General features: G+C 51.8%; 2 protein-coding genes across 3 annotated transcripts in view; one reads left to right on the forward strand and one right to left on the reverse strand.

Moving 5' to 3' along the window:
* The window catches only part of Prodh (proline dehydrogenase 1), a 19500-nt gene extending 13228 nt beyond the window's left edge, over positions 1–6272 (forward strand). The window contains exons 10-14 of the mRNA XM_027413148.2: positions 163–309; positions 1346–1521; positions 3764–3862; positions 5851–5939; positions 6023–6272. Of these exons, the coding sequence (XP_027268949.1) occupies positions 163–309; positions 1346–1521; positions 3764–3862; positions 5851–5939; positions 6023–6210 (699 nt within the window). The 3' untranslated portion in view covers positions 6211–6272. The remainder of the gene's footprint in view (positions 1–162; positions 310–1345; positions 1522–3763; positions 3863–5850; positions 5940–6022) is intronic.
* Positions 3311–12541, reverse strand: LOC103160536 (protein DGCR6). Of its 2 annotated transcripts, none has more exons than XM_027413150.2 (5): positions 12383–12541; positions 12096–12256; positions 8664–8764; positions 7959–8099; positions 3311–3691 (listed from the first exon to the last, which is right to left on the reverse strand). In XM_027413150.2, exons 1-5 carry the CDS (start codon positions 12490–12492, stop codon positions 3650–3652), a joined length of 555 nt encoding a protein of 184 aa, XP_027268951.1. In that variant the 5' UTR covers positions 12493–12541; the 3' UTR covers positions 3311–3649. The 2 variants fall into 2 exon arrangements, with proteins under 2 accessions (XP_027268951.1, XP_027268950.1); XM_027413149.2 differs by lacking the exon at positions 3311–3691 and adding an exon at positions 6910–7397.
* Positions 12542–13033: the final 492 nt, after the last annotated feature.

Genomic DNA, 13033 nt, shown 5'->3' on the forward strand with positions numbered 1-13033 from the left:
CATGCTGGCCAAAGTGTGAGCAGCTCTACGAGTGTGTGTATGGACATGCTGTGTGTGTGGTGGGGGGTGGTTTAACAGAGCATTAGGGGCCCCAGCACCTGAGCAGTGGCAGGGCATCATCAACCTTGAGCCACAGATCCTTCCTCCCTTTGCACCCCTCAGAAAGCCAGAGAGACAGGCGTGCGGCTGATGATAGATGCTGAGCAGAGCTACTTCCAGCCGGCTATCAGCCGCCTGACTCTGGAGATGCAGCGCAGGTTCAATGTGGACAAGCCACTCATCTTCAACACATTCCAGTGCTACCTCAAGGTACAGCCATTCACCTCCTGCCTTCCTGTCTCCCTGCCTGCCTCCAGTACTTGACTGCAGAGCCTCTCACAGGCAGTGTGACTCACCACACTGCAGGGATATGCCTTTCTATGGATCTATGCAACATTTGTTTGGCTCTGCTTTGCAGAGGCCAGAGCAGCACAGGTGAAGCAATGAGCAGGCTACTAACTCTAGACTGAGTTCAGCTGTGTAGGAGACAGACCCTGCCCAGTGGCTGTACCTGGGCTTGCAGGAGAGATTGGGTCGGTGCCAGTTGCAAAGGAGGAAACAAGGCTATCTGGGACCCTGTCCAGGCAAGATGACTCAATGAAAACACTTGCTCTGCAAGTCTACCAACCTGAGTTTGATCCCTAGATCCCATGGAGAAAGCCAATTTCTTCTCTAAGTTTCCTGGTTTCAACATGTGCACGATGACACCCTGCAAACCATCTTCCCACAGTTAATAACACAAAATGCAAGTGCACAGGGACAGAAGACAAGGGGCCCTTTCAGAGTGTCCCGGGCTCCTCTGAGGACTTAGTGCTGACTCTGCCCACTGTTAGCACAGGACCCTCTTAAGAAATCTGAAGAAAAAAAAAAATCACTAGAACTCCCCTGGAAGATTTGACAGGGCTGAAGAGGTAGACCTCGGAGCCCAGAAAAACCGCAAGCTGAGCCCCTCAGCCTGAGGTGGCTAAGTTGCTGTGCACCAAGAGGACATGGTGTGTATGGGGACAGTCCTAGACAGGTGGCGGCTTGCTTCTAACTGGCTGAAGTGACTCTGAAATACACAGTAACTCCAGGTATCTGGGTTGACCACCCACAAGGCCATCTCAACCTATGCGGAGGAGGCTGTAGATGGCCCCACTGTCACCTTTCCTTGGGGGTGGAAGTTGGAGGCCCAGCTTCATCCACATGTCTCCCTCAAGTAGTCACTGGCTGGCATGGGCACTTTGAGCTGAGATACACATGAAGCAGATAGTCCCTGTGCTGCCATTAATGGGGCTCCCTGTGACTTTAGAGCTTGGTCTTGCAGGATGCCTATGACAATGTGACCATGGATATGGAACTGGCTCGCCGTGAGGGATGGTGTTTTGGGGCCAAGCTGGTACGTGGTGCATATATGGCCCAAGAGCGTGCCAGGGCTGTGGAAATCGGCTATGAGGACCCCGTCAATCCTACATATGAGGCCACCAATGTCATGTACCACAGGTGAGAGGGCCTTCTGTGCCTTCTTGGAACAATGCATGAGAACCTTGGCCATGAGTGTGATGACCCCATTCAAGCAGGGCCAGTTTCTGGAGGGCAAAAGTGCTATTTCTGCTGCTGTCGTATCATTTTTTCCCAAAACCACCAAATTTCTCCTCTTTTGAATATGGATAGGTACTGGCCTCTGTCCCCAGTTAGCTTCTGCTGACACTTAAAACAACTGGTATAGCTCACGTGGTAGAGTGCTTGCCTAACATGCCTGAAGCCCTAGGTTTGAACACTAGTACCACCACATAAAGCAGGCATGGTTGTGGACACCTTTACTCCCAGCACCTGGGAGGAGGCAGGAAGATCAGTAGCTAAAAGGTATCCTTGGCTTCAAAGTGAGTTTGAGATCAGCCTGGGATACATGAGATGAGACAGGGGAGGAGGCTAAGGGGAAAGAGATCCATACCAGGTGTCTGGCATGCCCCATGTGGCTGGCTCAACCTGTCTTTTTCAGCTCATGTGGCAGGTGGCACACCTATTCTTTCTACTGTTTATCACTGGGATCTTTTGTGTAGTTGTTCTGTACATTATGGAGGATGATCTGTGCTAGCTATGAATTCAGTTTTGGGTGAGTTTATTAGGCATATAGCAGGCAAAAGTAAAAGAATAAATGGAGAAAAGCAGCAGAGAGATAGTAAACATTACCAAATCATGGGCTCACAATGTCAAGCAGAGACAGCTGGAGTAGCCCAACTGAGAGCAAACAAAAGGGAAGCCCCACCCACCTACCCACCCACCCAGTCAGTCCATCCGTCAAGCTGGGGCTCCTGATGGAAAGCCCAGGACACAGCTGTTTTCTCTGCAGGACCAGCTTTTTGCCTTTCCCGCTGTGATCATTTTGTTGTGAGATAAACAGTGTTAACTCTGTTTGGATTTTCAACTTCTAGCTGTTATGAACATCCTGTTTTTAACACCCTTAGCTACCGCTCTTCCCTCTCGTGGTGACAGAACCAAGGGGCTTGCCTGACATAACCGGGTGGGTAGAGGACTTCAGACAGAAATATGCTTTGATCTGGAGTGTGGGAGCAACCCCACTTCTAGAGCCAGTGTCTCAATGAACTCAGACAACAGCTTACCTACATAACTGACATTACCAGAGCATGCCGTCAGGGGTAGGCCCCTTTTTCCCAAGGCTGTGCTTGCTTATTGCAAACCTGACACCCTGTCTCCTTGGGCTCTGGCTCCTTCCTGTTGTTCCATGTCGAGTCTGCCGTATATCCAGGCAGTGCCACCTGCCAGTGTTGTACTGTGCACTCTGCCCTCTCTCTGCCCCTTGCTTCTTACTTAATTACTCTATTTCCTACATCAGCACAGTTTCCAGGACAGCTGTCCACCCAAGGGTATGTTCATGGCCTTTTCTGGTTATAGTAACGACTCACTGAACATCCTGCCTCCCTCTGCTGTACACATGTGCAGTCACAGCACAGCTGGAACATGTTCCTAGAAACTGGCCTATTGGGTCAGACAGCACGTGTGCTGTCCAGGCTGACAAGTGTCCTTGGTGACAATAACACTGAAATTCTCTGGTGCTCAGGGATACTCACCCTCCCTGAGGCCTCCACTTTTATTTCTTGAAGAGCCAGGAATGTGCTATAGGGCCCCGTCCAGAAGCAAAGCCACGGTTGCAGGCAGGCCCTGCCAGCCCTGGTAGGATGATGTCGGTCCTTCCTTTCACAGAGCACTACTGCTGGGGAGATGTGAATAAGTGTCTGTTCACCCAGACAGGACACCAACGACAGACCAATACCTTTCAAATCTAGTTTAGTCAACAAATGGATTTATATTGCCATTACATACACAGTTAGGGGCATCAGTGAAAAGCCCATCCCAGCAGAGAGGACAACGCAATGGAAGCTGCACCTGGAGCCCCTTGAACAACTTGCAGGCAGCCCCACAGAGTCTTCCCCCAGCACTTGCTTACTGCTTCTCTAACCGTGGAAGGGACTTGTGAATCTGTAACTGCTTGGGTTTCCTGTACTGGTGCAGTGGGCTCCTGCTGTGAATGTCCTTATCTTCCTGACTTATGAGCCTCCTGCCTTCTGAGGCTCTGGCTGCAGCTGCAATCAGGGCTGCCTCAGAGAAGTCAGACTGCTGGGTGGTTCAGGGTCCTGCACAGCACTTTCCTCTGCAGAACCAAGAGGGGTTAAGGTGGTGGTTGGCCTGGAGGCAAGCTTATGTAGGACTATCCCTGTCCCAGGTGCCTCAACTATGTTCTGGAAGAGCTGAAGCACAGACCCAAGGCAGAGGTGATGGTGGCTTCCCACAATGAGGACACAGTACGCTTCACACTCTGCAGGTAGGATCTGCCAGCCTGAGTTGGAGGTTTGTGGGTGGCAGGTGGCGCAAGTCTCTGGGAACCCATGGGACCCATTAGGTGCTGCTAAGTGTTTGGTGGTGGTGATCATGTGAAAAGAGCAGGCAAAGCCACAGCCTATAGTTGCCAAAAGGCCCTAGGCTTGTCTGTCATTCTTGACCTTATCCTCCAAGAGTTCAAAGTTACATTAGCTTTTAAAATACTAATTATTTAGTTCAAAAATAAAATACTAGTTGACAAAAAAAAAAAAAAAATGGCTAAGAGACAGATCTGGGGTTAGGTCCCTGGGCCCCTGGGAAGCCTTACCAAGTGCGGCCTCAATGTTTACCAAGTTTCCTGTAGCATTTTCAACTGCATTGGAATTTACATGATCATTTTTCTCTTTAAATCCTTATCCCAAGATGTGCAACTTTGGTAGGGTTCTAACAAGTCAAATACAAAAGCAAGTAAAGTCTTGGAGAGTCCAGAAATTTCCCATAGTTACGTATCTCATCCTGTAACCCATATCAGGGCCCCAGTGATCCCCATTCCCCACCTCCATGTTCCTGGATTTGGATACAAAAAATTTGGTAGACTCTGGATAGTGGTTTTGCTGAGTCAGCTCCCAGGAACCATGCTTGGGCTCCATGGCACAGTGGACTAGCCATGGGATACCCTAGGGAGCTTCCTAAAGGAGCAATGAAGCTGAAAGGCGGGGCTGGGCAGAGTGTCAGGGGAGCCGGTAGATACTGCCAGCTAAACACCATCCAGTGGCCCTGTAACATTTTTCAGGATGGTGCTTCTCACAGCTTGAAATCACTAGGCACCTCAAACACAATTATGTGACTGCCAGGAGAAGGCAGCGAGGGAGAGGTGAGCAGGCCTCTGCACATATTCCACGGCCACCTAAAATGTGGACGTTGGTGCCTAGTCTTGGAGAGAAAGACCTGGGAAAGCAGCTGTCTGCAGAGCTCTGTCATGCTCTAGCCAGCCTGGGTCAGACAGGGGACTGAGTGTTAGGGGAAGGGATGGGAACCAGGCCTTACCATGATAGGGTATAAGGAGACCCAGGACCCTTATGTGCTGAGGTGGGGCCCTGAGTTCAGGAATGGGCTGAACATGATGCTGAATATGAGGATGAGGCCATCATCACCATGCAGACATTTAAACAAGGACTAGCTAGTCAGATGCCATGGAGAGCGGTAAGAAGACAGGAGGGTTCTGACAACTGCCCCCCCCCCTCAATCGAGCAGGAGGCGGCCGGGGAAGGGACTTCCAAGTGCTTGGCATGTAAGCATGAAGATTGTAGTTTGATTCACAGGACCCATGTGAAAAAGCTGGGTGTAGGGGTAAGAGCTTGTGACCCCAGCACTGTGGGGGCAGACATGGGAGGGTTCCTGGGGCTTGCTGGCCAGCCAGCTTAGCCAAATCGTTGAGCCCTGGGATGACAAACTGTCTCAAAAATCAGTGATGGCTCCTGAAGAACAATACCCAAGGGACCTCTGGTCACAGGCATGTACATACATGAACACTAAGCACATATACACGAAATGCAATGTAATCCAGTCATAGCTATAATTTTCCTAGTAGCCAAGTTAAAAATGAAGTTATTTAAATTTTCTCTTTTGAGTCATTAACATGTTGATAGCATGTGATATCTAGTACATTTACACCTTTCATTCAGACCAAATGACAGCTGTGCAGTGAGCAAGGGAGAATGAAGCAGGGCTGGGTTATCAGTCACTAGCAAAGCTCAGAGTGCTACAGAGGGCACTGGAGGTGGAGAAGGGGAGTCAGAGGCAGTGGGATGTGAAAAAGCAAGTCTGTTGTCCTGGGAAGACCTAGAAGTTAGAGCAGAGCTCACATCCCTGCCCACCCTATAGGAGACTGGCTACAATGTAGGAGAAGGGAAAGAGGCTCAGAGATGCATCAGGGTGCCTGTGTCCTGTTGGGGGGGGGGGCGTTCATCACCAGCCTGGCCCCCTTCACAGGATGGAGGAGTTAGGCCTGCATCCTGATGATGGCCAGGTGTGCTTCGGACAGCTGCTGGGGATGTGTGACCAAATTAGCTTCCCATTAGGTGAGCTGTGTTGTCCTGGGTGCATGCAGGGGGTGGGAGGTACACCATGTTGTGCATGGGCACTCAAAGTTGTGTGTGTATAGGCCAGGCAGGATTTCCTGTGTACAAGTATGTACCCTACGGTCCTGTGATGGAGGTGCTGCCCTACCTGTCCCGACGTGCCCTGGAGAACAGCAGCATCATGAAGGGTGCTCAGCGAGAGAGGCAGCTGCTATGGCAGGAGCTCCGCAGGCGGCTGCGCACTGGCAACCTCTTCCACCATCCAGCCTAGTCACTGCAATGACCATGCCCACACCTACTCCACTCAACCTGTTACCTCTGGGGCAGGGCACAGCTTTGGGTGTGTTGGGGTTCTCTGTGTAGCCTTGGCTGTCCTGGCACTCACTCTGTAGACCAGGCTGGCCTCAAATTCGTAGAGATCCACCTGCCTCTGCCTCCCAAGTGTTGGGATTAAAGGCTTGTGTCACCATGGCCAGTGTAAATCCCACTTAGTGAATAAATCATTTTGTACCAGAGAGCTACCACGTTCATGCACATGAGTCAGCTGTGAGCAGTAGAGGAGCTGGCCTGCATGGGGTATTACTTGGAGTTGCCAGAGGCCGTCCCAATCCAGACACTGGGGACACTTCTGCCTGGCTGTAGTGACACTCAGCCACTTACAATCCACATCCCAGACCCATAGGTTGTGGATGAGTACAGGCAGCACACAGTTGCTGAGGCCCAGCTCCCTTCCAACCCTTCACTCCAGTAACTCAAGCCCTAGCTGGGTCTGTGGCAGTTCCCCACCTCCTAAGCTCCCCAGTTTCACACAGCAGTTTGGGGCGGGTTCTTGTGCCTTAACTGGGAGACCTGGTCAGGCAAAAATGATAATGAAAGGCATAAGGGTTTGGCTGGGTATCCCAGAAGACCATTTGGTGGCTGCCACTTGGTAGCTCCAGCATGGCCAGAGCCATTAGGAAAGGATCCTAGCTCGCATGGACACAAACCGTGTGCTGGGGTGTTTATTTTTCTAGGCCACACAGGACTTGGGTTCTGGAGCTTCTTCCACCCAAGGCTGGGACTGTCAAGGTAGGGATCATACCAGAACAAGGCAAAACCAAGCCTGGAGGGAATGTGGGTACGCCCAGAAGGTTAGGCATTAGGAGCGATAGTCCCACTCACATTCAGTCATGGGCCTTCTCCTGACACCATTCCTATTTCTTGGACCTCCCCCCCAAATCCGAACAGAGGATGGTGACAGGTGCGTCTCCTCACAAAGATCGCACGTGTTGGCAGCTGACAATCGGTAGCTCCCTGAACCTTTCTGGCAACAGTGACAGGATGGGGTTGTTAGCCATCCTAGGCAATGGAGGACAGCAGGGACCCCCCACTTAGTCACAAGGCTGCCTTTCCCACTTGCCAGCCCCTCTGCTGCAGTTTCCTGATGAGTTCCAATAGGTTCATCTGCAGTGTCAGCTCCTGGGATGTAAAAGAGGCCCTGTAAGGGCCAGCCCAACACCCCATGCCCTTTTTCTTAGCCTAGAAGATGGCAGGTAGTGAGGCTACGGGGAAGCTGGCCATGGGCAGGCAGAGGGAGGATCTGGGCACCTAACAGGGGGAGCAGTCTCACTGGCTTTCTTAGAGTGGCTGCAGGAGGTAGGTAGGAGGCTCTGCAAGGCTAGACAGCTGGGCATCACCTCCATGCCCTCCTTGGGCCTTCCACCTCAACTCTGCAGACCAATAACTAAGCTTCACTAGGAATCAATGTGCTAAGACTCCAGGTGGACTGGTGGACTAGCACTGCTTGTAATTCCTGTGCTTATGGCAAGGCAGGAGGACCTCAAGTTCAAGGCCAGCCTGAGCAGTGCAGCAGACCCTGCCTCCAAAAATAAATAAATAAAAATAAAACAAGCAATATACTACCCTCTACCAAAAGAAAACAAAATCCAAAACAAACATAAAACAAGCTCCAGATAGAATGGAACAGAACCTTCAGGGGCCAGGGACACAGATTGTGGCAGGGCTGGCCTAGGTACTGACCTGAGGATTCGTGGTCACGTAGAAACCAGCTACCCCTGCCTTCTCCAGTGTGCTCTGCTGGTCAGCAACCTTCCGGTCCAGTTCCAGAACAATCTTGCGGTCCATTGCCTGCTGCTCCTCTCGGATTCGATGTTCCATGGCCTACCATGGCTTGAGTGAGGATGGCTCCTGCTAGGGTTTCTGCCCAGGGATGTCTCAAACACATCCCTCCCTGCTATTTCCTCCTGGCTACCCTGCCCACCCCATAGTGGTTCTGGTTCCAGGGCTGTGGCATCCTTGCTTGTGGCTCAGCAAAGGGGCTCCATAAGGCTATACCCAACAGTCCCAGCTGGAAATGCCTGTGAGACCTGTCATTTACTCTTTGGAGCCACCATCCTCACCCCTATCACCATGGCTTGCTGACTTCCTATGGGTCTACATCTGACCCTGAGCTCTGTGATAATATGGGCCTCTTCCTGACTGAACGCTCTTGTTATCCCACCATTGCACTTCATCACTATGACTCAGTGATTACTCCAGTCCACAGACATGCTTGTTTGGAGGAATAGGAGAGTGACAGATGGGCTGTGACTCTCCTCTCAGTACCCATGGGGAGAAGCCATGGGCTGGACCTCACCAAACCTCCAGCGAGCCATGAACTCAGCTTCTGAACCACCCTCAGCCCTTCCACTGAGCCAGGCCCAGCCATCCCATCCCAGCTCCTACCTCCAGCTCGTGCTGCTGAGTTGCCTGGAGCACTGGCAAGTTGTGGGGCCGGCAAGTCTGCTGGGCTTCCAGGTGCTTCTGCCTGAGAGCCTGCCTGAGCACTAGGAGGGAACGAGAGCCGTCAGCAAGAGCAGGCGTTGGGAACAGAGGGGCAGCCCAAAGCTGGGTTAGAGGCCTAGTCTAAGAAGTCCTTCACCTCCAGGGTGCTTAGAGGACTATAGGTTAAGTAGGTATGGCAATGATCTCAGCACACCCAGGGCAGGGACAGGAGGCAGACAGGTGACTAAGGTCGCTGGACTCAGGTGGCAGAGTTCTAGCTGTGCTATCTTGGACATATCCATAGGACATCACCCAAGGACACCTACTGAAGTATTAAAGAGCCAAAGGCCTATGAGTGTCCTGTGCTACCCTATAGGTAAGCAGAGCAGCCCCTGCTCAGCAGCCAGAGGAGGTGAAGAGTATACTGTGAGCCAGTAGGGTTCTGCACTGTGAAGTCTGGTGTTTTACCCTCTACCAGCAAGCAAAGTACCTGGACCCTGATAAACTGTGCCACTCATATGGACACAGACAAACGGTCTGCCCTGATAGCACAGTGAGAGATGGTAAGGGATGATATCATGGGATGATAAGGGTTGTGATCACAAAACGGGATGCACCGCACCAGTCTGCACATAAAATAGGAGTGTGGCTGGCTGGCCCAGAGCAAACTCAAACCCTAACATTCTTACTCCTAGAAGAGTCACAGGACAGCTATATTCAAGAAGGTTCCTGCCAGGCGTTGGTGGTGCAGGCCCTTAATCTCCGCACTCGGGAGGCGGAGGCAGGCAGATCGCTGTGAGTTCGAGGCCAGCCTGGTCTCCAAAGCGAGTGCCAGGATAGGCTCCAAAGCTACACAGAGAAACCCTGTCTCAAAAAACCAATAAATAAATAAATAAATAAAATAAAGAAGGTTCCTGAGGCCTGATAGCCTCTACAGTGCCCCTAGTTCTCAGCATTCTGTATGTACCTCAATGATACCACTATCATTGCTGTTTGAAAACAAGGACCACCTCAACATAATTCCATCAACACAAGGGCAAGAAAGAGATTGCCTAATTATCTGGTTGCAGTGAACATGAGGTAGACACAAGCTTGAGGCAACGGGTACACGTATGAATACATTGTCTACTTCAATCCATTTAGCCAACACTGCTAAAAGTCCCAGGTCAACTCTCAGATTCCATTCTGGTTACTTGCTCAGGGGTGGCTTGGGCACTATAATAACCAAGCAAAACAAGGTGGCCTATCCCAGTCACCGCCTATTGGATCTGACTGAAGGCTTCGGAGGCTGGCACTGCCTGATGCACCAGAGTCTGGCCCAAGCCTTCTGAAGGACAAATGGCAAAAGCTTGAGACAGGTACCAAGAGCATCCCAAATAAAAGGGCTCTGTAGAATAATGGCCAATTCCAGGTCAAGTCAGGGGAGATCAAGAAAAAGCAGGAGTGGACACCTTTCCTTTCTGGTGCAGGAAGGAAAGTGCCAGAAGAATGGTGGATGTAAGAGAAGGAGCCAGGGGAAGCCTGGATGGTCACACTGAAAGCAATGAGCAAAAGCAGAGCCCGGCCCAGACTTGGAATCCCAGCACTAGAGAGGTTGAGGCAGGAGGACTACACTGCCTCAGAAAACCAAAAGGGAAAAGGAAACAACAGACTGAGTCATGTACTTTAGACTTGTGAACTATATACAACCTATACTTCTGTCAAAACATTAGAAAAATAGGGCTCAGCCACTCCAACATTTGGTAAAGAAATAAAACTCTCATTGGAAAACTGAAGAGACTTCTCAACACATTCTGAGGCCAGCATTACCTTCATACCTACACAAATATTACAAGAAAATTACAAGGTTGTTGTCTATCAGGAATAAAAGCAAAACCCCTAAGGTTTTCATGGATCAAATTCAACAGACAAGGATAGGAGGGGACTCAGTAAAATGAGCATGGATCCTAAGCACCCAGGTCAAAGCTGGGCACAGCAACTGCTCTGTAGGCTAAGAACTGGGGAGGTAGAGACAGGCTAATTGACTCCTAAGTTCACTGGCCAGCCACATGATCAAATCAGTGAGCTCCAGGTTTGGTGTCTCACAAACTAAGGTGCAGAGCAACAGAGGAAGACATTGGGGCTGTGCTGGCTGGTTTTTATGTCGACTTGACATGAGCTAAAGTCATCTGAGAGGAGGAAGCCTTGATTAAAAAAAAAAAAAATGTCTCCATATGACCGAACTGTAGGCAAACCTGTAGGGCATTTTCTTAATTGGTGATGGGGGAGGACCAAGCCCATTGAAGGTGGTGCCACTCCTAGTGCCAGCAAAACTTGGTGGTCCTGGGTTCTGTAAGAAAGCAGGCTGAGCAAGCCATGGGGAGCAAACCAGTAAGCAGCTCCCCTTTCATGGTCTCCCCATCAGCTCCTGCCTCCAGGTTTCTGCCCTGTTTGAGTTCTTGCCCTGCCTTCTTTCAACGATGAACAGTGATGAGCAGATGTTAGACAAATAAACCCTTTCCTCAAGTTGCTTTTGGTCGTGGTGTTTCATCACAGCAATAGTAACCCTAACTAGGACACCATGCCTAGCTCTGGCCTCCACATGCATGGCCACACAAGTGTACACATACATGTATGTGTAAGCGCACCACATGAGCACTACACATAAATACACAATTAAAAAACAACACACATAAGAGAACAATCGTCGTGACAATACAGGATGCATTCCCAGAATGCAGCTCACGTCAGTAACTTAGAAATTAATGTCACTCACTGTAGTAACAGAAAAACCACCTGATCATCTCCATAGGAACTGGGAAAGGTTTTTAACAAAATCCAACACACATGTCTGATGGGGAGATCCTGTCTGGCATCACAGACACTGCCTGTCCCAGAGAAGCAGGAAATGTTTGCATGCAAACATAACTTAATATAGAGAACTCGCTTAGCATGTGAGAGGCCCTGGGTTCAGTCCTCGGTATCAAAATCCAAAGCAGTAACAGAGCCCAAAGCAAAGTATTAGTGGAGAGCACGGGGACATTGTCACACTATTCTTTCAACTTTCCTAAAATGTGTGAAGCCGAGTACAGCGTGGAGACCTGATGGTACAACGGGATCAGCCTGGTATAATGTATAGGAGGAAGGGGCTTCGATGTAGACACCGGAGAGCGAGCAAGCCGGAGACTCAAAAGGGAAGGTGCTCCAAATAACGGATTATTTAACAAGTACGACACAGCTGTCAACAGGCCTATAAACAGCAAGGCTGTTGGGACCTTGGGAACCCAAGTAAGACGTTTCTGAGCAGCAGGCTAAAAGGGACAGCTAGGGCACTGCACCCCTCCCTGACTGTCCACCCGAGGCTCCTGCGGCCAGAGACGCCCAGGAGAGGTCTCCCCGTCCCGCCCCCGGCACCTCGGTGTTCGTTCTGCAGCCGCAGTCGCTGGTTGTACAGGCTCTTCTCGGTGAGGTGCTGGATCTCAAGAAGCCCCTGCACGATCTCGAACACCGTGCCGTCGAGCAGCGCCAGGGCCAAGTCGCTGAGCGTGGTGTAAGACAGGCGCTGCTGAAAAGAGCTGCGAGCAGACCGCCGGGTGAGCGCGGCCCTCGCCCCAGCTCCGCCACCCCCGCCCCCTGCTCCCGGGTCCCCGCTCGGGCCCGGCGCCCGGGTCCCCGCCCTGGGCCCGCCCGCGGCTGCGCACCTGGGCAGCTCCTTGACCAGGCTCTGCAGCGCTGACAGCAGCTGGTAGTGCCGCTCCTGCTGCCGGGCCCGGTCCGCCGCCTCGTCCCCGGCGCTCGCGTAGCGGTCCATTGCGCGGCCACCTGCCGCCCCCCGAGTCAGCCTCCCGGGCACACCGGCGCGCCCCGCCCCCTTACGTCAATCTCCGGCGCGGACGACGCAGCGCGCCCCGCCCCTCCGGCCAGTCTGGGCTCGCAGCGCCGTGCGTCACGCACAGTGAGACGCGCCCCTCCCATCCAGAGACTCCTAGACGCTCCTTGTCCGCGGCTGGGTTTGGGGCAGCTGGGGCTCGCCGGCCTCCCGGAGGGACCTGAGCTTACAGGCGCTCGCCCAGGCCTCTGCAGCCCCGTGTTTTAAAGACACGGTCCGGCCAGCACGAAGTGTGCGCGGACTCAGGCCGCTGGGGCCGGACGCTGGCCAGCGGGGTTGTCCTTCAACCTGGGCACGGCAGGAGAACGATACAGGGGAAATCAAGCTTCCCTTTGGGGTTCTTAGCCTCATTCATAAAATAATTTAAGCATGGACTCAAATGGAAGCGCAAGGACAATTTTATTAGGGCTTAAAAGATTCCCCCACCCCCATAGACAAGCTGTGAACACCAGCAGCAGACTGC

Source organism: Cricetulus griseus, chromosome 4 (genome assembly GCF_003668045.3).
Source record: "Cricetulus griseus strain 17A/GY chromosome 4, alternate assembly CriGri-PICRH-1.0, whole genome shotgun sequence".
NCBI lineage: Eukaryota > Metazoa > Chordata > Mammalia > Rodentia > Cricetidae > Cricetulus > Cricetulus griseus.

What these genes read in the sequence shown, in the direction of transcription:
- LOC103160536 (XM_027413149.2), bottom strand. Translation starts at nt 12,492, where the DNA reads ATGGACCGCTACGCGAGCGCCGGGGACGAGGCGGCGGACCGGGCCCGG. An exon ending in CTGGTCAAGGAGCTGCCCAG is followed by an intron (nt 12,257 to 12,382) that starts GTGCGCAGCCGC and finishes GTCTGCTCGCAG; the next exon opens with CTCTTTTCAGCAGCGCCTGT. An exon ending in GCTGCAGAACGAACACCGAG is followed by an intron (nt 8,765 to 12,095) that starts GTGCCGGGGGCG and finishes GTTCCCTCCTAG; the next exon opens with TGCTCAGGCAGGCTCTCAGG.